The sequence below is a fragment of the Phoxinus phoxinus genome (genome assembly GCF_949152265.1).
Source record: "Phoxinus phoxinus genome assembly, chromosome: 2".
NCBI classification, from domain to species: Eukaryota; Metazoa; Chordata; class Actinopteri; order Cypriniformes; family Leuciscidae; genus Phoxinus; species Phoxinus phoxinus.
The window spans coordinates 105415-131170 of record NC_136877.1 but is presented as its reverse complement, the minus strand read 5'-3'; the positions used below and the strand labels follow the sequence as shown (position 1 = coordinate 131170).

General features: G+C 46.0%; 1 protein-coding gene across 1 annotated transcript in view; it reads left to right on the top strand.

The window, feature by feature from the left end:
- cldnd1a (claudin domain containing 1a) overlaps window positions 1-25754 on the top strand; it is a gene marked incomplete at its 3' end in the record, with an annotated part of 34801 nt that extends 9047 nt beyond the window's left edge. Inside the window, exon 4 of the mRNA XM_079604999.1 lies at window positions 25624-25754. Coding sequence (XP_079461125.1) covers window positions 25624-25754 — 131 coding nt within the window. The remainder of the gene's footprint in view (window positions 1-25623) is intronic.
- Window positions 25755-25756: the final 2 nt, after the last annotated feature.

The window sequence follows — 25756 nt, the reverse complement described above, 5'->3', positions numbered from 1 at the left end:
ATGCTGTTTCTGTCCATCATCCCTCTGATGCTGTTTCTGTCCATCATCCCTCTGATGCTGTGTCTGCTGTCCATCATCCCTCTGATGCTGTTTCTGTCCATCATCCCACTGATGCTGTTTCTGTCCGTCATCCCTCTGATGCTGCTTCTGTCCATCATCCCTCTGATGCTGTTTCTGTTCTTCATCCCTCTGATGCTGTTTCTGTTCTTCATCCCTCTGATGCTGTTTCTGTCCATCATCCCTCTGATGCTGTTTCTGTCCATCATCCCTCTGATGCTGTTTCTGTCCATCATCCCTCTGATGCTGTTTCTGTTCTTCATCCCTCTGATGCTGTTTCTGTTCTTCATCCCTCTGATGCTGTTTCTGTCCATCATCCCTCTGATGCTGTTTCTGTCCATCATCCCTCTGATGCTGTTTCTGTCCATCATCCCTCTGATGCTGTTTCTGTCCATCATCCCTCTGATGCTGTTTCTGTCCATCATCCCTCTGATGCTGTTTCTGTCCATCATCCCTCTGATGCTGTTTCTGTTCTTCATCCCTCTGATGCTGTTTCTGTTCCTCATCCCTCTGATGCTGTTTCTGTCCATCATCCCTCTGATGCTGTTTCTGTCCATCATCCCTCTGATGCTGTTTCTGTCCATCATCCCTCTGATGCTGTTTCTTTCCATCATCCCTCTGATGCTGTTTCTGTCCATCATCCCTCTGATGCTGTTTCTGTCCATCATCCCTCTGATGCTGTTTCTGTCCATCATCCCTCTGATGCTGTTTCTGTCCATCATCCCTCTGATGCTGTTTCTGTCCATCATCCCTCTGATGCTGTTTCTGTCCATCATCCCTCTGATGCTGTTTCTGTCCATCATCCCACTGATGCTGTTTCTGTCCATCATCCCTCTGATGCTGTTTCTGTCCATCATCCCTCTGATGCTGTTTCTGTCCATCATCCCTCTGATGCTGTTTCTGTCCATCATCCCACTGATGCTGTTTCTGTCCATCATCCCTCTGATGCTGTTTCTGTCCATCATCCCTCTGATGCTGTTTCTGTCCATCATCCCTCTGATGCTGTTTCTGTCCATCATCCCACTGATGCTGTTTCTGTCCATCATCCCTCTGATGCTGTTTCTGTCCATCATCCCTCTGATGCTGTTTCTGTCCATCATCCCACTGATGCTGTTTCTGTCCATCATCCCTCTGATGCTGTTTCTGTCCATCATCCCACTGATGCTGTTTCTGTCCTTCATCCCACTGATGCTGTTTCTGTCCATCATCCCTCTGATGCTGTTTCTGTTCTTCATCCCTCTGATGCTGTTTCTGTCCATCATCCCTCTGATGCTGTTTCTGTCCATCATCCCTCTGATGCTGTGTCTGCTGTCCATCATCCCTCTGATGCTGTTTCTGTCCATCATCCCACTGATGCTGTTTCTGTCCATCATCCCTCTGATGCTGTTTCTGTTCTTCATCCCTCTGATGCTGTTTCTGTCCGTCATCCCTCTGATGCTGTTTCTGTCCATCATCCCTCTGATGCTGTTTCTGTTCTTCATCCCTCTGATGCTGTTTCTGTTCTTCATCCCTATGATGCTGTTTCTGTCCATCATCCCTCTGATGCTGTTTCTGTCCATCATCCCACTGATGCTGTTTCTGTCCATCATCCCTCTGATGCTGTTTCTGTTCTTCATCCCTCTGATGCTGTTTCTGTTCTTCATCCCTCTGATGCTGTTTCTGTCCATCATCCCTCTGATGCTGTTTCTGTCCATCATCCCTCTGATGCTGTTTCTGTCCATCATCCCTCTGATGCTGTTTCTGTCCATCATCCCTCTGATGCTGTTTCTGTCCATCATCCCTCTGATGCTGTTTCTGTCCATCATCCCTCTGATGCTGTTTCTGTCCATCATACCTCTGATGCTGTTTCTGTTCTTCATCCCTCTTATGCTGTTTCTGTCCATCATCCCTCTGATGCTGTTTCCGTCCATCATCCCTCTGATGCTGTTTCTGTTCCTCATCCCTCTGATGCTGTTTCTGTCCATCATCCCTCTGATGCTGTTTCTGTCCATCATCCCTCTGATGCTGTTTCTGTCCATCATCCCTCTGATGCTGTTTCTTTCCATCATCCCTCTGATGCTGTTTCTGTCCATCATCCCTCTGATGCTGTTTCTGTCCATCATCCCTCTGATGCTGTTTCTGTCCATCATCCCACTGATGCTGTTTCTGTTCTTCATCCCACTGATGCTGTTTCTGTCCATCATCCCTCTGATGCTGTTTCTGTTCTTCATCCCTCTGATGCTGTTTCTGTCCATCATCCCTCTGATGCTGTTTCTGTCCATCATCCCTCTGATGCTGTTTCTGTCCATCATCCCTCTGATGCTGTTTCTGTCCATCATCCCTCTGATGCTGTTTCTGTCCATCATCCCTCTGATGCTGTTTCTGTCCATCATCCCTCTGATGCTGTTTCTGTCCATCATCCCTCTGATGCTGTTTCTGACCATCATCCCTCTGATGCTGTTTCTGTCCATCATCCCTCTGATGCTGTTTCTGTTCTTCATCCCACTGATGCTGTTTCTGTTCTTCATCCCACTGATTCTGTTTCTGTCCATCATCCCTCTGATGCTGTTTCTGTTCTTCATCCCTCTGATGCTGTTTCTGTTCTTCATCCCTCTGATGCTGTTTCTGTCCATCATCCCTCTGATGCTGTTTCTGTCCATCATCCCTCTGATGCTGTTTCTGTCCATCATCCCTCTGATGCTGTTTCTGTCCATCATCCCTCTGATGCTGTTTCTGTCCATCATCCCTCTGATGCTGTTTCTGTCCATCATCCCTCTGATGCTGTTTCTGTCCATCATCCTCTCTGATGCTGTTTCTGTCCATCATCCTCTCTGATGCTGTTTCTGTCCATCATCCCTCTGATGCTGTTTCTGTCCATCATCCCTCTGATGCTGTTTCTGTCCATCATCCCTCTGATGCTGTTTCTGTCCATCATCCCTCTGATGCTGTTTCTGTCCATCATCCCTCTGATGCTGTTTCTGTCCATCATCCCACTGATGCTGTTTCTGTCCATCATCCCTCTGATGCTGTTTCTGTCCATCATCCCTCTGATGCTGTTTCTGTACATCATCCCACTGATGCTGTTTCTGTCCATCATCCCTCTGATGCTGTTTCTGTCCATCATCCCACTGATGCTGTTTCTGTCCATCATCCCTCTGATGCTGTTTCTGTTCTTCATCCCTCTGATGCTGTTTCTGTCCATCATCCCTCTGATGCTGTTTCTGTCCATCATCCCTCTGATGCTGTGTCTGCTGTCCATCATCCCTCTGATGCTGTTTCTGTCCATCATCCCACTGATGCTGTTTCTGTCCATCATCCCTCTGATGCTGTTTCTGTTCTTCATCCCTCTGATGCTGTTTCTGTCCGTCATCCCTCTGATGCTGTTTCTGTCCATCATCCCTCTGATGCTGTTTCTGTTCTTCATCCCTCTGATGCTGTTTCTGTTCTTCATCCCTCTGATGCTGTTTCTGTCCATCATCCCTCTGATGCTGTTTCTGTCCATCATCCCTCTGATGCTGTTTCTGTCCATCATCCCTCTGATGCTGTTTCTGTCCATCATCCCTCTGATGCTGTTTCTGTTCTTCATCCCTGTGATGATGAACCAGGTTAATCTCATCATCACTTGAGTGCCAGCCTAGGGCTAGTTTGAATTTATTTGGTGTGCTGCTTGCAGAATGGGTGTATTGAGTATAATGTATATGTGGATAGACAGTCCCAACATCAAGTATTCAATGTGTTAATGTTGTGATGGATAAGAGAGAGTCATTGTTTGTTTTAAATGATTTCTTTATTGTGTAAGTTTGCATGTTATATCACATTTTAGATCTTACCTGTCTGAGCCTGTGTTTTGGAGGTGGGTTCTGGTAGTGCGCATAGCCAGAACGTACCATTTTACAAAATGGAGGGGGACATTAGTGCTATGAGGTGTTAAGTATTTGAGTTTTTGGTTGTATGTTATGCATGTTGGTATTATTATCATTGTATGTCAAAAATGAGTTCTTGAACAGTATTTATATTATTTATGTACTAATGTTTTGCTGGGGAAGTCAGTAATGAGTGTCACGGGGAAAGGTTCCACCCCGTGATAATGGTTCAACCCACTAGTGTTTGGCGGGAAACTGGTATATTTAAGCCATTGTCTGAGTATGGTTAAGGGAGGTTGCAGCCTGTGTACACTGTGCAAACGCTTGAACTTGTCTGAGGTGAGACATGCTGAATATTTTTGTGGACGTGCCACTAGGCATTGTTTAGTGCCAGTTTTTGCTGCTCACAGCATTTTTCTTTTGTTTTTAGCACCAGTATGTTACATTAAGTGTTTGTTACTTTGTTTTGTTATTTGTGCTTTGAAGACTACACCTTCAGCTGTGAAATCCAGCTTCTAAAATAAACCACCACTAACATTTTTGAAAACCACTCCTGTGTACTGAGCCTTCCTAACTTCTCCCAGGCCTCTCGACAATTCTCTACATGACACATGGTGGCAGCGGTGTTTCCAGGCCAATAGGAGGCTAGTACATGGGAAGGCTGCAGGTTTGGTGGTGCAACGAACCCTTTTTCAAGTTGGTGGCAGGAGAAACTGTTGGTGTTAATCGAAAATGCCACCAAAGAAGCAAGATGCAGCAAAGGCAAGGGATGAGTCTAAAGTTCCAGATGAGTCCGAAGCTACGGACACAATGCCAGACCAAAGTGAAGTTGTAACTGGGAGCACAACTGACCAACTTATGGATATGCTGCAAACGTTTTTACGTAGGCAACATCAAAGAGAGGATCGGTTGGAAAGAGAGGCGCAACGTCAAGAGCATAAATGGCAGGTGCTTCACCATCAGTTTACACAACTGCAGTCGGAAGTTCATCAAGACCAACAACAACGACAGTCAGTGGCACAGGTAGCAGTACCAGCAGCTACATCAGCAGATACAGCTGTGCATCGGCCTTCAACCATTCATACAGGTCGACAACCCTTACAGGATGAGGGATCTGCGTCGGCGGGCGAGAATCCAACTGAGGGACAAGGACCTGCAATGCCATGTTTCCAAAACCCGAGAATGCTTCCTTGGACCCATGACGAGGATATAGAACACTATCTAACAACTTTTGAACGTATTGCTCAAGCGTGCAGATGGCCAAGACAAGACTGGGTGTTGCATTTGTTACCTCTCTTATCTGGTAAGGCGAGGGCAGCTTATGTGGCCATGGAGCCTGACAACTCATTAAACTATGGCTTTGTCAAACAGGCTATTCTTGACAAGTTTGAAATCAATGTTGAAATGTATAGACAACGCTTCAGATCGTACAGCACTCAAGAAGAGGAGACCCCAAGAGAACTGCAAGTAAGACTAAGAGACTTGTATGAGAAGTGGATGGATCCTAAGAGTCGTACAAAGGAGGAGATCGGTGACCAGATAGTGCTAGAACAGTTCCTCAAGTTACTCAATCCAGAGACAAGAACATGGGTGAGACAGAATAACCCTACCTCTTCTAAACAAGCAGCAGAAATGGCAGAGACCTTTATGGCTGCAAGACGATCGGTGTATCAACCAAGACGATGGCGGAGCTATAACAACAGCCCAACCGGTAAGTCTGGGGATGATTGGGGTAGTGGTCTGAGCAATATGGGTGCTAATACCGGTGTATCACAGATCAGTTCTGGTATGAACACTAGTAAACATCAGGGGACAGTTAATCAGTATAAGGGTAAAGCTGTGATTGTTTGTCATGGATGTGGCCAGCCAGGGCATAAGAAAGCAGATTGCCCTTTACAGAAAGTTACTAATACCCGCCTTTGTTATGTACCAAGATCTGCTTTGGGGTTAAAGGAGGTGGAGTCGAATACAGACACCGTAATAGAGGTAAAAATCGGGACTAAATTCTTTAAAGCTTTAGTTGACTCGGGTTCAAGCCAAACGTTGGTAAGGACTGAATGTTTGGGTGAAGCTAACGTATTGAGGCAGGACAAAGTGAGAGTCCGCTGTATTCATGGTGAGGAAAAAGAATACCCGAAAACTGATGTGGTAATTGAAATAAGTGGTCAGGCTTATTATCTGTCAGTTGGTGTTATGGACCAGGCGCCCTATCCAGTTATTTTAGGTAGAGATGTGCCCGTACTTGTAGATCTTTTACAGAATGACAGGGAGATAGCAGAAGCTAGGGTGGTAACAAGAGCCCAGGCTAAGCATGATAAGACCTGTAAACAGCTGTTGCAAGACTTACCTTTTGGTGGGGGTACTAAAACTAGGAAATCAAGACGTGAGAGGCGTCAGAACAAAGTTGAGGGTACAGAAATGGTCGAAAAGTTGCCTGAACCTCATATAGAGGATATTGAATGCTTTCCTCATGATATAGTGGAACTGCAAAGGCAAGACAAAACCCTGAAACCTTTGTTTGAGAAGGTAGACAAGGGAAACACCGTATCAGCTTTTCTGCAGAAAGATCATTTTGTGATTAAAGAGGATAGGCTGTATCTAGTAAGCGAGGAGGGAGAGAGGTTGGTGGTCCCTGAATCTATGAGATGGAAGGTATTGCAGTTGGGTCATTCAGTACCGTGGGCGGGGCATTTAGGCCAGCAGAAAACGCTAGCCAGAATTGCTAGTAGGTTTTATTGGCCCAGGCTGTATATGGACGTAATGGATTTTTGTAAGTCTTGTCCAGAGTGTCAGTTGGTAAGTCCAGCTAGAAAGGGCGATAGAGCACCGCTAGTGAGTCTCCCTATTATTGACATCCCGTTTTCTCGTATTGCTATGGATATAGTGGGTCCGTTAGAAAAGAGTAGTACAGGGAATCGGTATATTCTGGTTGTTGCAGATTATGCTACTAGATATCCAGAGGTTTTTCCTCTTAAAAACACAAAGACGAGACAAGTTGTTAATGCCCTTGTTCAGCTATTTTCACGGGTAGGCTTACCCAAGGAGATAATTACAGACCAGGGGACCAACTTTACATCCAGACAAATTAAGCAAGTATATTCAATGTTGCGTATACACCCTATTAAGACCACTCCTTATCATCCTCAGACTGACGGTATGGTAGAACGATTCAATCAGACATTGAAAACAATGTTGCGCAAGTTTGTGTCTGATACAGGTGCAGACTGGGACCAGTGGTTGCCGTACTTGATGTTTGCCTATAGAGAAGTTCCACAATCATCTACAGGCTACTCACCCTTCGAACTGCTATACGGACGTCAGGTTCGTGGACCCTTAGATGTCTTAAAGGAGGCCTGGGAAGGAGACAATGCAAGTGAGCAAACCAATATCTTGTCGTATGTCATTAAGATGAGGGAGAAGATGGACTCGATGGCAGAGTTGGTAAGAGTCAACATGACTAAGGCGCAACAACAGCAAAAACAATGGTACGATCAGTCAAGCAGGAAGAGAACGTTAAGTCCAGGTCAGAAGGTGCTACTGCTCCTCCCCACATCTGACAGCTCATTACTGGCAAAGTGGCAGGGGCCATATGAAGTGTTACGGAAACTAAGTGCTACTAATTATGAGATCTCTCTACCGGATCGCAGGAAGAAGTCTCAAGTTTTTCATATCAACCTCTTAAGACCGTGGAACGAGAGAAAAGGCTCATGGTCAGAGCAGCTGTGGGCAAGAAAGGTGGATGAAGAAGAGGAACTGGAGGAGCAATACTTCCCAGTGGATCAAAAATCCATTACCTTTCCAGCAGTAGATCATCTTACACCTAAAAAGCAGAAAGAGTTCCTGAAACGAGTACCAGAGAATCTCTTCAGTGATCAGCCTGGAAAAACGGATCTTCTACAGCATGATATTCGCCTTCTGCCAACGGAGCCTATTAGGCAGACTCATTGTAGAGTGCCCGCCCGCCTGATTCCTGCTTTGAAAGAGGAAGTGAAAGTGATGCTTGATTTAGACATCATAGAACCATCTAGGAGCGAATGGTGTAGTCCAGTGGTACTTGTACCAAAAAAGGATGGTTCACTTCGGTTCTGCGTCGACTTCTCGAAGCTTAATGCAGTGTCAGCTTTTGATCCATACCCGATGCCAAGAGTTGATGAGCTAATTGAACGACTGGGCAAAGCTAAATATTTAACAACTCTTGACCTGTGCAAAGGATATTGGCAAGTGCCACTGACTGACTCTGCTAAAGAATTGACTGCGTTCCGTGTTCCTTCTGGATTATATCATTTTAAATTTATGCCTTTTGGACTGCAGGGGGCAGCAGCAACCTTCCAGCGCTTGGTGGACCAGGTGCTGAGAGGAGTGGACAGTTTTGCAGCAGCTTACATAGATGACATTGTCATTTTCAGCGATTCGTGGGAAGAACATCTGGAGCATCTTGCTGAAGTGTTCAATAAGATCCAACAAGCAGGTTTGGTTGTCAATGCCAAGAAATGCCAGATCGCCAAGCAAGAAGTCTCTTATCTAGGCTACGTCGTGGGAGGAGGATCAATCAGGCCTCAGGTAGATAAAGTGCATGCTATCTTGTCGTGTGCACCCCCAACGACGAAGAAGAGTGTTCGATCATTTCTGGGCTTGGTGGGCTGGTACAGGAGATTTGTTCCTAATTTTGCTAGCAGAGCTGCAGCGTTAACTGATCTTACAAGGAAGAGTAGCCCCATAAAAGTCAAGTGGACCTCAGAGTGTGAGCAAGCTTTTCAAGATCTAAAGGCTTGTCTGTGCAAAGATCCTGTCCTTCAGAGCCCAAACTTTGACCTTCCTTTTGTGGTTCAAACCGATGCATCTGGACTGGGATTGGGTGCAGTACTGTTACAGGGTGAAGGGCAAGATCGACACCCAGTACAGTACATTAGCAGGAAGCTGTTTCCTCGTGAGACTAACTATTCAACTGTTGAAAAAGAAGCTCTGGCCATTAAATGGGCCTTGGACACGTTAAAATATTATTTGATTGGCAAAGACTTTGTTCTCGAAACTGATCATAGGGCTTTGCAATGGATTAATAAAATGAGAGACAGTAATGCAAGAATTACAAGGTGGTATCTTTCCCTCCAACCTTTTAAATTCAAAGTCCAATATAGGGCTGGAACATTGAACATTATTGCAGATTTTTTGTCACGCCTCTCTTGGAGAGTGGCTGTCTTGAGGAGGGGGGTATGTGATGATGAACCAGGTTAATCTCATCATCACTTGAGTGCCAGCCTAGGGCTAGTTTGAATTTATTTGGTGTGCTGCTTGCAGAATGGGTGTATTGAGTATAATGTATATGTGGATAGACAGTCCCAACATCAAGTATTCAATGTGTTAATGTTGTGATGGATAAGAGAGAGTCATTGTTTGTTTTAAATGATTTCTTTATTGTGTAAGTTTGCATGTTATATCACATTTTAGATCTTACCTGTCTGAGCCTGTGTTTTGGAGGTGGGTTCTGGTAGTGCGCATAGCCAGAACGTACCATTTTACAAAATGGAGGGGGACATTAGTGCTATGAGGTGTTAAGTATTTGAGTTTTTGGTTGTATGTTATGCATGTTGGTATTATTATCATTGTATGTCAAAAATGAGTTCTTGAACAGTATTTATATTATTTATGTACTAATGTTTTGCTGGGGAAGTCAGTAATGAGTGTCACGGGGAAAGGTTCCACCCCGTGATAATGGTTCAACCCACTAGTGTTTGGCGGGAAACTGGTATATTTAAGCCATTGTCTGAGTATGGTTAAGGGAGGTTGCAGCCTGTGTACACTGTGCAAACGCTTGAACTTGTCTGAGGTGAGACATGCTGAATATTTTTGTGGACGTGCCACTAGGCATTGTTTAGTGCCAGTTTTTGCTGCTCACAGCATTTTTCTTTTGTTTTTAGCACCAGTATGTTACATTAAGTGTTTGTTACTTTGTTTTGTTATTTGTGCTTTGAAGACTACACCTTCAGCTGTGAAATCCAGCTTCTAAAATAAACCACCACTAACATTTTTGAAAACCACTCCTGTGTACTGAGCCTTCCTAACTTCTCCCAGGCCTCTCGACAATTCTCTACATGACAATCCCTCTGATGCTGTTTCTGTTCTTCATCCCTCTGATGCTGTTTCTGTCCATCATCCCTCTGATGCTGTTTCTGTCCATCATCCCTCTGATGCTGTTTCTGTCCATCATCCCTCTGATGCTGTTTCTGTCCATCATCCCTCTGATGCTGTTTCTGTCCATCATCCCTCTGATGCTGTTTCTGTCCATCATACCTCTGATGCTGTTTCTGTTCTTCATCCCTCTGATGCTGTTTCTGTCCATCATCCCTCTGATGCTGTTTCTGTCCATCATCCCTCTGATGCTGTTTCTGTTCCTCATCCCTCTGATGCTGTTTCTGTCCATCATCCCTCTGATGCTGTTTCTGTCCATCATCCCTCTGATGCTGTTTCTTTCCATCATCCCTCTGATGCTGTTTCTGTCCATCATCCCTCTGATGCTGTTTCTGTCCATCATCCCTCTGATGCTGTTTCTGTCCATCATCCCACTGATGCTGTTTCTGTTCTTCATCCCACTGATGCTGTTTCTGTCCATCATCCCTCTGATGCTGTTTCTGTCCATCATCCCTCTGATGCTGTTTCTGTTCTTCATCCCTCTGATGCTGTTTCTGTCCATCATCCCTCTGATGCTGTTTCTGTCCATCATCCCTCTGATGCTGTTTCTGTCCATCATCCCTCTGATGCTGTTTCTGTCCATCATCCCTCTGATGCTGTTTCTGTCCATCATCCCTCTGATGCTGTTTCTGTCCATCATCCCTCTGATGCTGTGTCTGCTGTCCATCATCCCTCTGATGCTGTTTCTGTCCATCATCCCTCTGATGTTGTTTCTGTCCATCATCCCTCTGATGCTGTTTCTGTCCATCATCCCTCTGATGCTGTTTCTGTCCATCATCCCTCTGATGCTGTTTCTGTCCTTCATCCCTCTGATGCTGTTTCTGTCCATCATCCCTCTGATGCTGTTTCTGTCCATCATCCCTCTGATGCTGTTTCTGTCCATCATCCCTCTGATGCTGTTTCTGTCCATCATCCCTCTGATGATGTTTCTGTTCTTCATCCCACTGATGCTGTTTCTGTCCATCATCCCTCTGATGTTGTTTCTGTCCATCATCCCTCTGATGCTGTTTCTGTCCATCATCCCTCTGATGCTGTTTCTGTCCATCATCCCTCTGATGCTGTTTCTGTCCTCCATCCCTCTGATGCTGTTTCTGTCCATCATCCCTCTGATGCTGTTTCTGTCCATCATCCCTCTGATGCTGTTTCTGTCCATCATCCCTCTGATGCTGTTTCTGTCCATCATCCCTCTGATGCTGTTTCTGTTCCTCATCCCTCTGATGCTGTTTCTGTCCATCATCCCTCTGATGCTGTTTCTGTCCATCATCCCTCTGATGCTGTTTCTGTCCATCATCCCTCTGATGCTGTTTCTGTCCATCATCCCTCTGATGCTGTTTCTGTCCATCATCCCTCTGATGCTGTTTCTGTCCATCATCCCTCTGATGCTGTTTCTGTCCATCATCCCTCTGATGCTGTTTCTGTCCATCATCCCTCTGATGCTGTTTCTGTCCATCATCCCTCTGATGCTGTTTCTGTCCATCATCCCTCTGATGCTGTTTCTGTCCATCATCCCTCTGATGCTGTTTCTGTCCATCATCCCTCTGATGCTGTTTCTGTCCATCATCCCTCTGATGCTGTTTCTGTCCATCATCCCTCTGATGCTGTTTCTGTCCATCATCCCTCTGATGATGTTTCTGTTCTTCATCCCACTGATGCTGTTTCTGTCCATCATCCCTCTGATGTTGTTTCTGTCCATCATCCCTCTGATGCTGTTTCTGTCCATCATCCCTCTGATGCTGTTTCTGTCCATCATCCCTCTGATGCTGTTTCTGTCCTTCATCCCTCTGATGCTGTTTCTGTCCATCATCCCTCTGATGATGTTTCTGTCCATCATCCCTCTGATGCTGTTTCTGTCCATCATCCCTCTGATGCTGTTTCTGTCCATCATCCCTCTGATGCTGTTTCTGTCCTCCATCCCTCTGATGCTGTTTCTGTCCATCATCCCTCTGATGCTGTTTCTGTCCATCATCCCTCTGATGCTGTTTCTGTCCATCATCCCTCTGATGCTGTTTCTGTCCATCATCCCTCTGATGCTGTTTCTTTCCATCATTCCTCTGATGCTGTTTCTGTCCATCATCCCTCTGATGCTGTTTCTGTTCCTCATCCCTCTGATGCTGTTTCTGTCCATCATCCCTCTGATGCTGTTTCTGTCCATCATCCCTCTGATGCTGTTTCTGTCCATCATCCCTCTGATGCTGTTTCTGTCCATCATCCCTCTGATGCTGTATCTGTCCATCATCCCTCTGATGCTGTTTCTGTTCTTCATCCCTCTGATGCTGTGTCTGTCCATCATCCCTCTGATGCTGTTTCTGTCCATCATCCCTCTGATGCTGTTTCTGTCCATCATCCCTCTGATGCTGTTTCTGTCCATCATCCCAATGATGCTGTTTCTGTCCATCATCCCTCTGATGCTGTTTCTGTCCATCATCCCTCTGATGCTGTTTCTTTCCATCATCCCTCTGATGCTGTTTCTGTCCATCATCCCTCTGATGCTGTTTCTGTCCATCATCCCTCTGATGCTGTTTCTGTCCATCATCCCACTGATGCTGTTTCTGTTCTTCATCCCACTGATGCTGTTTCTGTCCATCATCCCACTGATGCTGTTTCTGTCCATCATCCCTCTGATGCTGTTTCTGTCCATCATCCCACTGATGCTGTTTCTGTCCATCATCCCTCTGATGCTGTTTCTTTTCTTCATCCCTCTGATGCTGTTTCTGTCCGTCATCCCTCTGATGCTGTTTCTGTCCATCATCCCTCTGATGCTGTTTCTGTTCTTCATCCCTCTGATGCTGTTTCTGTTCTTCATCCCTCTGATGCTGTTTCTGTCCATCATCCCTCTGATGCTGTTTCTGTCCATCATCCCTCTGATGCTGTTTCTGTCCATCATCCCTCTGATGCTGTTTCTGTCCATCATCCCTCTGATGCTGTTTCTGTCCATCATCCTCTCTGATGCTGTTTCTGTCCATCATCCCTCTGATGATGTTTCTATTCTTCATCCCACTGATGCTGTTTCTGTCCATCCTCCCTCTGATGTTGTTTCTGTCCATCATCCCTCTGATGCTGTTTCTGTCCATCATCCCTCTGATGCTGTTTCTGTCCATCATCCCTCTGATGCTGTTTCTGTCCATCATCCCTCTGATGCTTTTTCTGTCCTTCATCCCTCTGATGCTGTTTCTGTCCATCATCCCTCTGATGATGTTTCTGTCCATCATCCCTCTGATGCTGTTTCTGTTCTTCATCCCTCTGATGCTGTTTCTGTCCATCATCCCTCTGATGCTGTATCTGTCCATCATCCCTCTGATGCTGTTTCTGTCCATCATCCCTCTGATGCTGTGTCTGTCCATCATCCCTCTGATGCTGTTTCTGTCCATCATCCCTCTGATGCTGTTTCTGTCCATCATCCCTCTGATGCTGTTTCTGTCCATCATCCCTCTGATGCTGTTTCTGTCCATCATCCCTCTGATGCTGTTTCTGTCCATCATCCCTCTGATGCTGTTTCTGTCCATCATCCCTCTGATGCTGTTTCTGTCCATCATCCCTCTGATGCCGTTTCTGTCCATCATCCCTCTGATGCCGTTTCTGTCCATCATCCCACTGATGCCGTTTCTGTCCATCATCCCTCTGATGCCGTTTCTGTCCTTCATCCCTCTGATGCCGTTTCTGTCCATCATCCCTCTGATGCCGTTTCTGTCCTTCATGCCTCTGATGCCGTTTCTGTCCATCATCCCTCTGATGCCGTTTCTGTCCTTCATCCCTCTGATGCCGTTTCTGTCCATCATCCCTCTGATGCCGTTTCTGTCCATCATCCCTCTGATGCCGTTTCTATCCTTCATCCCTCTGATGCCGTTTCTGTCCATCATCCCTCTGATGCTGTTTCTGTTCTTCATCCCACTGATGCTGTTTCTGTCCATCATCCATCTGATGCTGTTTCTGTCCATCATCCCTCTGATGCTGTTTCTGTCCATCATCCCTCTGATGCTTTTTCTGTTCTTCATCCCACTGATGCTGTTTCTGTTCTTCATCCCACTGATGCTGTTTCTGTCCATCATCCCTCTGATGCTGTTTCTGTCCATCATCCCTCTGATGCTGTTTCTGTCCATCATCCCACTGATGCTGTTTCTGTCCATCATCCCTCTGATGCTGTTTCTGTCCATCATCCCTCTGATGCTGTTTCTGTCCATCATCCCTCTGATGCTGTTTGTCCATCATCCCTCTGATGCTGTTTCTGTCCATCATCCCTCTGATGCTGTTTCTGTCCATCATCCCTCTGATGCTGTTTCTGTTCATCATCCCTCTGATGCTGTTTCTGTTCTTCATCCCACTGATGCTGTTTCTGTCCATCATCCATCTGATGCTGTTTCTGTCCATCATCCCTCTGATGCTGTTTCTGTCCATCATCCCTCTGATGCTGTTTCTGTCCATCATCCCTCTGATGCTGTTTCTGTCCATCATCCCTCTGATGCTGTTTCTGTCCATCATCCCTCTGATGCTGTTTCTGTCCATCATCCCTCTGATGCTGTTTGTCCATCATCCCTCTGATGCCGTTTCTGTCCTTCATCCCTCTGATGCCGTTTCTGTCCATCATCCCTCTGATGCTGTTTGTCCATCATCCCTCTGATGCCGTTTCTGTCCTTCATCCCTCTGATGCCGTTTCTGTCCATCATCCCTCTGATGCTGTTTGTCCATCATCCCTCTGATGCTGTTTCTGTCCATCATCCCTCTGATGCTGTTTCTGTTCTTCATCCCACTGATGCTGTTCTGTCCATCATCCATCTGATGCTGTTTCTGTCCATCATCCCTCTGATGCTGTTTCTGTCCATTATCCCACTGATGCTGTTTCTGTTCTTCATCCCACTGATGCTGTTTCTGTCCATCATCCCTCTGATGCTGTTTCTGTCCATCATCCCTCTGATGCTGTTTCTGTCCATCATCCCTCTGATGCTGTTTTTGTCCATCATCCCTCTGATGCTGTTTGTCCATCATCCCTCTGATGCTGTTTCTGTCCATCATCCCTCTGATGCTGTTTCTGTCCATCATCCCTCTGATGCTGTTTGTCCATCATCCCTCTGATGCTGTTTCTGCTGTCCATCATCCCTCTGATGCTGTTTCTGTTCTTCATCCCTCTGATGCTGTTTCTGTCCATAATCCCTCTGATGCTGTTTCTGCTGTCCATCATCCCTCTGATGCTGTTTCTGTCCATAATCCCTCTGATGCTGTTTCTGTCCATCATCCCTCTGATGCTGTTTCTGTCCATCATCCCTCTGATGCTGTTTGTCCATCATCCCTCTGATGCTGTTTCTGCTGTCCATCATCCCTCTGATGCTGTTTCTGTCCATCATCCCTCTGATGCTGTTTCTGCTGTCCATCATCCCTCTGATGCTGTTTCTGTCCATCATCCCTCTGATGCTTTTTCTGCTGTCCATCATCCCTCTGATGCTGTTTCTGCTGTCCATCATCCCTCTGATGCTGTTTCTGTCCATAATCCCTCTGATGCTGTTTCTGTCCATAATCCCTCTGATGCTGTTTCTGCGGTCCATCATCCCTCTGATGCTGTTTCTGCTGTCCATCATCCCTCTGATGCTGTTTCTGTTCTTCATCCCTCTGATGCTGTTTCTGTCCATAATCCCTCTGATGCTGTTTCTGCTGTCCATCATCCCTCTGATGCTGTTTCTGTCCATAATCCCTCTGATGCTGTTTCTGTCCATAATCCCTCTGATGCTGTTTCTGCTGTCCATCATCCCTCTGATGCTGTTTCTGTCCATAATCCCTCTGATGCTGTTTCTGTCCATAATCCCTCTGATACTGTTTCTGTCCATCATCCCTCTGATGCTGTTTCTGCTGTCCATCATCCCTCTGATGCTGTTTCTGTTCTTCATCCCTCTGATGCTGTTTCTGTCCATCATCCCTCTGATGCTGTTTCTGTCCATAATCCCTCTGATGCTGTTTCTGTCCATAATCCCTCTGATGCTGTTTCTGCGGTCCATCATCCCTCTGATGCTGTTTCTGCTGTCCATCATCCCTCTGATGCTGTTTCTGTTCTTCATCCCTCTGATGCTGTTTCTGTCCATAATCCCTCTGATGCTGTTTCTGCTGTCCATCATCCCTCTGATGCTGTTTCTGTCCATAATCCCTCTGATGCTGTTTCTGTCCATCATCCCTCTGATGCTGTTTCTGTCCATCATCCCTCTGATGCTGTTTGTCCATCATCCCTCTGATGCTGTTTCTGCTGTCCATCATCCCTCTGATGCTGTTTCTGTCCATCATCCCTCTGATGCTGTTTCTGCTGTCCATCATCCCTCTGATGCTGTTTCTGTCCATCATCCCTCTGATGCTTTTTCTGCTGTCCATCATCCCTCTGATGCTGTTTCTGCTGTCCATCATCCCTCTGATGCTGTTTCTGTCCATAATCCCTCTGATGCTGTTTCTGTCCATAATCCCTCTGATGCTGTTTCTGCGGTCCATCATCCCTCTGATGCTGTTTCTGCTGTCCATCATCCCTCTGATGCTGTTTCTGTTCTTCATCCCTCTGATGCTGTTTCTGTCCATAATCCCTCTGATGCTGTTTCTGCTGTCCATCATCCCTCTGATGCTGTTTCTGTCCATAATCCCTCTGATGCTGTTTCTGTCCATAATCCCTCTGATGCTGTTTCTGCGGTCCATCATCCCTCTGATGCTGTTTCTGCTGTCCATCATCCCTCTGATGCTGTTTCTGTTCTTCATCCCTCTGATGCTGTTTCTGTCCATAATCCCTCTGATGCTGTTTCTGCTGTCCATCATCCCTCTGATGCTGTTTCTGTCCATAATCCCTCTGATGCTGTTTCTGTCCATCATCCCTCTGATGCTGTTTCTGTCCATCATCCCTCTGATGCTGTTTGTCCATCATCCCTCTGATGCTGTTTCTGCTGTCCATCATCCCTCTGATGCTGTTTCTGTCCATCATCCCTCTGATGCTGTTTCTGCTGTCCATCATCCCTCTGATGCTGTTTCTGTCCATCATCCCTCTGATGCTTTTTCTGCTGTCCATCATCCCTCTGATGCTGTTTCTGCTGTCCATCATCCCTCTGATGCTGTTTCTGTCCATAATCCCTCTGATGCTGTTTCTGTCCATAATCCCTCTGATGCTGTTTCTGCGGTCCATCATCCCTCTGATGCTGTTTCTGCTGTCCATCATCCCTCTGATGCTGTTTCTGTTCTTCATCCCTCTGATGCTGTTTCTGTCCATAATCCCTCTGATGCTGTTTCTGCTGTCCATCATCCCTCTGATGCTGTTTCTGTCCATAATCCCTCTGATGCTGTTTCTGTCCATCATCCCTCTGATGCTGTTTCTGTCCATCATCCCTCTGATGCTGTTTGTCCATCATCCCTCTGATGCTGTTTCTGCTGTCCATCATCCCTCTGATGCTGTTTCTGTCCATCATCCCTCTGATGCTGTTTCTGCTGTCCATCATCCCTCTGATGCTGTTTCTGTCCATCATCCCTCTGATGCTTTTTCTGCTGTCCATCATCCCTCTGATGCTGTTTCTGCTGTCCATCATCCCTCTGATGCTGTTTCTGTCCATAATCCCTCTGATGCTGTTTCTGTCCATAATCCCTCTGATGCTGTTTCTGCGGTCCATCATCCCTCTGATGCTGTTTCTGCTGTCCATCATCCCTCTGATGCTGTTTCTGTTCTTCATCCCTCTGATGCTGTTTCTGTCCATAATCCCTCTGATGCTGTTTCTGCTGTCCATCATCCCTCTGATGCTGTTTCTGTCCATAATCCCTCTGATGCTGTTTCTGTCCATAATCCCTCTGATGCTGTTTCTGCGGTCCATCATCCCTCTGATGCTGTTTCTGCTGTCCATCATCCCTCTGATGCTGTTTCTGTTCTTCATCCCTCTGATGCTGTTTCTGTCCATAATCCCTCTGATGCTGTTTCTGCTGTCCATCATCCCTCTGATGCTGTTTCTGTCCATAATCCCTCTGATGCTGTTTCTGTCCATCATCCCTCTGATGCTGTTTCTGTCCATCATCCCTCTGATGCTGTTTCTGCTGTCCATCATCCCTCTGATGCTGTTTCTGTCCATAATCCCTCTGATGCTGTTTCTGTCCATCATCCCTCTGATGCTGTTTCTGTCCATAATCCCTCTGATGCTGTTTCTGTCCATAATCCCTCTGATGCTGTTTCTGCGGTCCATCATCCCTCTGATGCTGTTTCTGCTGTCCATCATCCCTCTGATGCTGTTTCTGTTCTTCATCCCTCTGATGCTGTTTCTGTCCATAATCCCTCTGATGCTGTTTCTGCTGTCCATCATCCCTCTGATGCTGTTTCTGTCCATAATCCCTCTGATGCTGTTTCTGTCCATCATCCCTCTGATGCTGTTTGTCCATCATCCCTCTGATGCTGTTTCTGCTGTCCATCATCCCTCTGATGCTGTTTCTGTCCATCATCCCTCTGATGCTGTTTCTGCTGTCCATCATCCCTCTGATGCTGTTTCTGTCCATCATCCCTCTGATGCTTTTTCTGCTGTCCATCATCCCTCTGATGCTGTTTCTGCTGTCCATCATCCCTCTGATGCTGTTTCTGTCCATAATCCCTCTGATGCTGTTTCTGTCCATAATCCCTCTGATGCTGTTTCTGCGGTCCATCATCCCTCTGATGCTGTTTCTGCTGTCCATCATCCCTCTGATGCTGTTTCTGTTCTTCATCCCTCTGATGCTGTTTCTGTCCATAATCCCTCTGATGCTGTTTCTGCTGTCCATCATCCCTCTGATGCTGTTTCTGTCCATAATCCCTCTGATGCTGTTTCTGTCCATAATCCCTCTGATGCTGTTTCTGCTGTCCATCATCCCTCTGATGCTGTTTCTGTCCATAATCCCTCTGATGCTGTTTCTGTCCATAATCCCTCTGATGCTGTTTCTGTCCATAATCACTCTGATGCTGTTTCTGCTGTCCATCATCCCTCTGATGCTGTTTCTGTCCATAATCCCTCTGATGCTGTTTCTGTCCATAATCCCTCTGATGCTGTTTCTGCTGTCCATCATCCCTCTGATGCTGTTTCTGCTGTCCATCATCCCTCTGATGCTGTTTCTGTCCATCATCCCTCTGATGCTGTTTCTGCTGTCCATCATCCCTCTGATGCTGTTTCTGTCCATAATCCCTCTGATGCTGTTTCTGCTGTCCATCATCCCTCTGATGCTGTTTCTGTCCATCATCCCTCTGATGCTGTTTTAGGGCTGGGCGATAAATCGATTTAATCGATTAACTCGAGTGTGTAGTGTACATCGATGTGTTTGAATGAAAATCGGTTTTCTCTATAATATCTGCCGACGCTCCCCTCTGGGCTTCCGTAGTTCCGAACGCGCTCAGCGCGTTTGCCATAGAGCTACACAAACAACATGGCAAATGAACAAGACCGCGGCTGCACAAGCACACCCGCCAAAAACATTTACAAACTGAATCTGCAGAGCTGCCAACTCTCACGCATTCACCGTGGGACTCACGCAGTTGTCACTTTCCACACGCTCTCACGCCACACATCCATTTCTCACGCAGAGAAAATCGCGAATCAAAGAGGACGGTGACACCGACAGAGAAGGTTTACGGTACTATTGATATAAAACAAATTCTCAGCTCTCAGATTCTGTCAATTTAATTACAAAATTCAAACAATAAACACCGTTTTGGTGCTTGTAAATGTGACGTGACAGATCGCAGAGAGATCTCGGTTCAAGCGGCACGTGAACCGGTCATCTGTTACTACTAACTTAGTTATTATAAATAAACACGAATGATCAATAGGTAATTTGAAAGATACAGTATGTAATGTAATAAAATCGATAGATCAAGTGTTTTTCAACCGCGGACAGAGGTCCATAAACAGCTGGAGTGGAGAACAGTCGGGTAACGTTTACCTCAGGAAAGCCGTTTAATAACCATAGCACGTTAGTTGGACTTAAAGATGCATTAAGCAACTTTTCATGTTAAAAAATACCCGTTTTTCTAACCCATACATGCTTAAACAATTGCCTGATGGGCTGAATGAGCTCTTCTCTGATCACTGAGATTGTCTCTATAATCCAATTGTCTGTAGAGAGGAGTATTTTGTTAAATATGATAACTATATTACATTTTTATTATATTTTTACCTATATCATTAAAATATTATAACGTTACCATTGTAAAAAACGCATTAAAATAAAATTGAGATGTTATTTTTAACCTTTAATAATAATAGCTGACAGGGGCTCTGTATGTTTACAGTAGGTGACTTTTTTTTTGGGAGAGAAAAATTAACAACACATTAACGCATCTACTGTACCTAATATTTATCTGAAGGAATCGATATTGAATCAAGATCAGAATCAAATCACAAGAATTTAAATTGTGAGCATTGATAATAACAGTAGCATACAGTCAGTGTACCATGTAAACATTGTGTTGTCACTATACTTAATAAAATTCTGTTTAGTCACCAACTGATGCAAGTTTTTTTTTTTTTTTTTTTTTTTTTTACATTTACACCCATTTTATGTTATGTTAGGTTATGTTATGTTACAAAGGCAGGGCCTGCCATCTTGGCTAGCTAAAACTTGTTTTAAACAATTTATTTGTCATCTGCAGATTGATTTTAAATAGGGGGGAAAAAAAATCGATTTAAATCGTAAATCGGATTTTTTATGAAAAAATCGGGGATTTTTTTTTTAGGCCATATCGCCCAGCCCTATGCTGTTTCTGTTCTTCATCCCTCTGATGCTGTTTCTGTCCATCATCCCTCTGATGCTGTTTCTGTCCATCATCCCTCTGATGCTGTTTCTGTCCACAATCCCTCTGATGCTGTTTCTGTCCATAATCACTCTGATGCTGTTTCTGTCCATCATCCCTCTGATGCTGTTTCTGCTGTCCATCATCCCTCTGATGCTGTTTCTGCTGTCCATCATCCCTCTGATGCTGTTTCTGCTGTCCATCATCCCTCTGATGCTGTTTCTGCTGTCCATCATCCCTCTGATGCTGTTTCTGTCCATCATCCCTCTGATGCTGTTTCTGTCCATCATCCCTCTGATGCTGTTTCTGTCATTCATCCCTCTGATGCTGTTTCTTTCCATCATCCCTCTGATGCTGTTTCTGTCCGTCATCCCTCTGATGCTGTTTCTGTCCATCATCCCTCTGATGCTGTTTCTGTCCATCATCCCTCTGATGCTGTTTCTGTCCATCATCCCTCTGATGCTGTTTCTGTCCATCATCCCTCTGATGCTGTTTCTGTCCATCATCCCTCTGATGCTGTTTCTGTCCATCATCCCTCTGATGCTGTTTCTGTCCATCATCCCTCTGATGCTGTTTCTGTCCATCATCCCTCTGATGCTGTTTCTGTCCATCATCCCTCTGATGCTGTTTCTGCTGTCCATCATCCCTCTGATGCTGTTTGTCCATCATCCCTCTGATGCTGTTTCTGTCCATCATCCCTCTGATGCTGTTTCTGTTCTTCATCCCTCTGATGCTGTTTGTCCATCATCCCTCTGATGCTGTTTCTGCTTTCCATCATCCCTCTGATGCTGTTTGTCCATCATCCCTCTGATGCTGTTTCTGCTTTCCATCATCCCTCTGATACTGTTTCTGCTGTCCATCATCCCTCTGATGCTGTTTCTGCTGTCCATCATCCCTCTGATGCTGTTTTTCCATCATCCCTCTGATGCTGTTTCTGCTTTCCATCATCCCTCTGATACTGTTTCTGCTGTCCATCATCCCTCTGATGCTGTTTTTCCATCATCCCTCTGATGCTGTTTCTGCTTTCCATCATCCCTCTGATACTGTTTCTGCTGTCCATCATCCCTCTGATGCTGTTTGTCCATCATCCCTCTGATGCTGTTTCTGTCCATCATCCCTCTGATGCTGTTTCTGCTTTCCATCATCCCTCTGATGCTGTTTGTCCATCATCCCTCTGATGGTGTTTCTGCTTTCCATCATCCCTCTGATACTGTTTCTGCTGTCCATCATCCCTCTGATGCTGTTTCTGCTGTCCATCATCCCTCTGATGCTGTTTTTCCATCATCCCTCTGATGCTGTTTCTGCTTTCCATCATCCCTCTGATGCTGTTTCTGCTGTCCATCATCCCTCTGATGCTGTTTGTCCATCATCCCTCTGATGCTGTTTCTGTCCATCATCCCTCTGATGCTGTTTCTGCTGTCCATCATCCCTCTGATGCTGTTTCTGCTGTCCATCATCCCTCTGATGCTGTTTCTGTCCATCATCCCTCTGATGCTGTTTCTGCTGTCCATCATCCCTCTGATGCTGTTTCTGCTGTCCATCATCCCTCTGATGCTGTTTGTCCATCATGCCTCTGATGCTGTTTGTCCATCATCCCTCTGATGCTGTTTGTCCATCATCCCTCTGATGCTGTTTCTGTCCATCATCCCTCTGATGCTGTTTCTGTTCTTCATCCCACTGATGCTGTTTCTGTCCATCATCCCTCTGATGCTGTTTGTCCATCATCCCTCTGATGCTGTTTCTGTCCATCATCCCTCTGATGCTGTTTCTGTCCATCATCCCTCTGATGCTGTTTCTGTCCATCATCCCTCTGATGCTGTTTCTGTTCTTCATCCCTCTGATGCTGTTTCTTTCCATCATCCCTCTGATGCTGTTTCTGTCCATCATCCCTCTGATGCTGTTTCTGTCCATCATCCCTCTGATGCTGTTTCTGTCCATCATCCCTCTGATGCTGTTTGTCCATCATCCCTCTGATGCTGTTTCTGTCCATCATCCCTCTGATGCTGTTTCTGTCCATCATCCCTCTGATGCTGTTTCTGTCCATCATCCCTCTGATGCTGTTTGTCCATCATCCCTCTGATGCTGTTTCTGTTCTTCATCCCACTGATGCTGTTTCTGTCCATCATCCCTCTGATGCTGTTTCTGTCCATCATCCCTCTGATGCTGTTTCTGTCCATCATCCCTCTGATGCTGTTTCTGTTCTTCATCCCTCTGATGCTGTTTGTCCATCATCCCTCTGATGCTGTTTGTCCATCATCCCTCTGATGCTGTTTGTCCATCATCCCTCTGATGCTGTTTCTGTCCATCATCCCTCTGATGCTGTTTCTGTTCTTCATCCCTCTGATGCTGTTTCTGTTCTTCATCCCTCTGATGCTGTTTCTGTCCATCATCCCTCTGATGCTGTTTCTGTCCATCATCCCTCTGATGCTGTTTCTGTCCATCATCCCTCTGATGCTGTTTCTGTCCATCATCCCTCTGATGCTGTTTCTGTCCATCATCCCTCTGATGCTGTTTCTGTCCATCATCCCTCTGATGCCGTGTTTGTCCACCATCCCTCTGATGCCGTTTCTGTCCTTCATCCCTCTGATGCCGTTTCTGTCCATCATCCCTCTGATGCTGTTTCTATCCTTCATCCCTCTGATGCTGTTTCTGTCCATCATCCCTCTGATGCTGTTTCTGTTCTTCATCCCACTGATGCTGTTTCTGTCCATCATCCATCTGATGCTGTTTCTGTCCATCATCCCTCTGATGCTGTTTCTGTCCATCATCCCACTGATGCTGTTTCTGTCCATCATCCCTCTGATGCTGTTTCTGTTCTTCATCCCACTGATGCTGTTTCTGTTCTTTATCCCACTGATGCTGTTTCTGTCCATCATCCCTCTGATGCTGTTTCTGTCCATCATCCCTCTGATGCTGTTTCTGTCCATCATCCCTCTGATGCTGTTTGTCCATCATCCCTCTGATGCTGTTTCTGTCCATCATCCCTCTGATGCTGTTTCTGTCCATCATCCCTCTGATGCTGTTTCTGTCCATCATCCCTCTGATGCTGTTTGTCCATCATCCCTCTGATGCTGTTTCTGTCCATCATCCCTCTGATGCTGTTTCTGTTCTTCATCCCACTGATGCTGTTTCTGTTCTTTATCCCACTGATGCTGTTTCTGTCCATCATCCCTCTGATGCTGTTTCTATCCTTCATCCCTCTGATGCTGTTTCTGTCCATCATCCCTCTGATGCTGTTTCTATCCTTCATCCCTCTGATGCTGTTTCTGTCCATCATCCCTCTGATGCTGTTTCTGTTCTTCATCCCACTGATGCTGTTTCTGTCCATCATCCATCTGATGCTGTTTCTGTTCTTCATCCCTCTGATGCTGTTTCTGTCCATCATCCCACTGATGCTGTTTCTGTCCATCATCCCTCTGATGCTGTTTCTGTTCTTCATCCCACTGATGCTGTTTCTGTTCTTTATCCCACTGATGCTGTTTCTGTCCATCATCCCTCTGATGCTGTTTCTGTCCATCATCCCTCTGATGCTGTTTCTGTCCATCATCCCTCTGATGCTGTTTGTCCATCATCCCTCTGATGCTGTTTCTGTCCATCATCCCTCTGATGCTGTTTCTGTCCATCATCCCTCTGATGCTGTTTCTGTCCATCATCCCTCTGATGCTGTTTGTCCATCATCCCTCTGATGCTGTTTCTGTCCATCATCCCTCTGATGCTGTTTCTGTTCTTCATCGCACTGATGCTGTTTGTCCATCATCCCTCTGATGCTGTTTCTGTCCATCATCCCTCTGATGCTGTTTGTCCATCATCCCTCTGATGCTGTTTCTGTCCATCATCCCTCTGATGCTGTTTCTGTCCATCATCCCTCTGATGCTGTTTCTGTCCATCATCCCTCTGATGCTGTTTCTGTCCATCATCCCTCTGATGCTGTTTCTGTCCATCATCCCTCTGATGCTGTTTCTGTCCATCATCCCTCTGATGCTGTTTCTGTTCTTCATCCCACTGATGCTGTTTGTCCATCATCCCTCTGATGCTGTTTCTGTCCATCATCCCTCTGATGCTGTTTCTGTCCATCATCCCTCTGATGCTGTTTCTGTTCTTCATCCCACTGATGCTGTTTCTGTCCATCATCCCTCTGATGCTGTTTCTGTCCATCATCCCTCTGATGCTGTTTCTGTCCATCATCCCTCTGATGCTGTTTTTGTTCTTCATCCCTCTGATGCTGTTTGTCCATCATCCCTCTGATGCTGTTTGTCCATCATCCCTCTGATGCTGTTTGTCCATTATCCCTCTGATGCTGTTTCTGTCCATCATCCCTCTGATGCTGTTTCTGTCCATCATCCCTCTGATGCTGTTTCTGTCCATCATCCCTCTGATGCTGTTTCTGTCCATCATCCCTCTGATGCTGTTTCTGTCCATCATCCCTCTGATGCTGTTTCTGTTCTTCATCCCTCTGATGCTGTTTCTGTCCATCATCCCTCTGATGCTGTTTCTGTCCATCATCCCTCTGATGCTGTTTCTGTCCATCATCCCTCTGATGCTGTTTCTGTCCATCATCCCTCTGATGCTGTTTCTGTCCATCACCCCTCTGATGCTGTTTCTGTCCATCATCCCTCTGATGCTGTTTCTGTTCTTCATCCCACTGATGCTGTTTGTCCATCATCCCTCTGATGCTGTTTCTGTCCATCATCCCTCTGATGCTGTTTCTGTCCATCATCCCTCTGATGCTGTTTCTGTTCTTCATCCCACTGATGCTGTTTCTGTCCATCATCCCTCTGATGCTGTTTTTGTCCTCAGGTGTGTTTTCTCTGGCCACCGTCTGCTGTTTCCTGGCCGGGACGGACCTGCTGCACCGCGTGTCGATGTTGCCGGATCGCGTGGACGGCTCTTTGGGCTGGTCTCTTTATCTGGCGCTCGTCGCGTCTCCTCT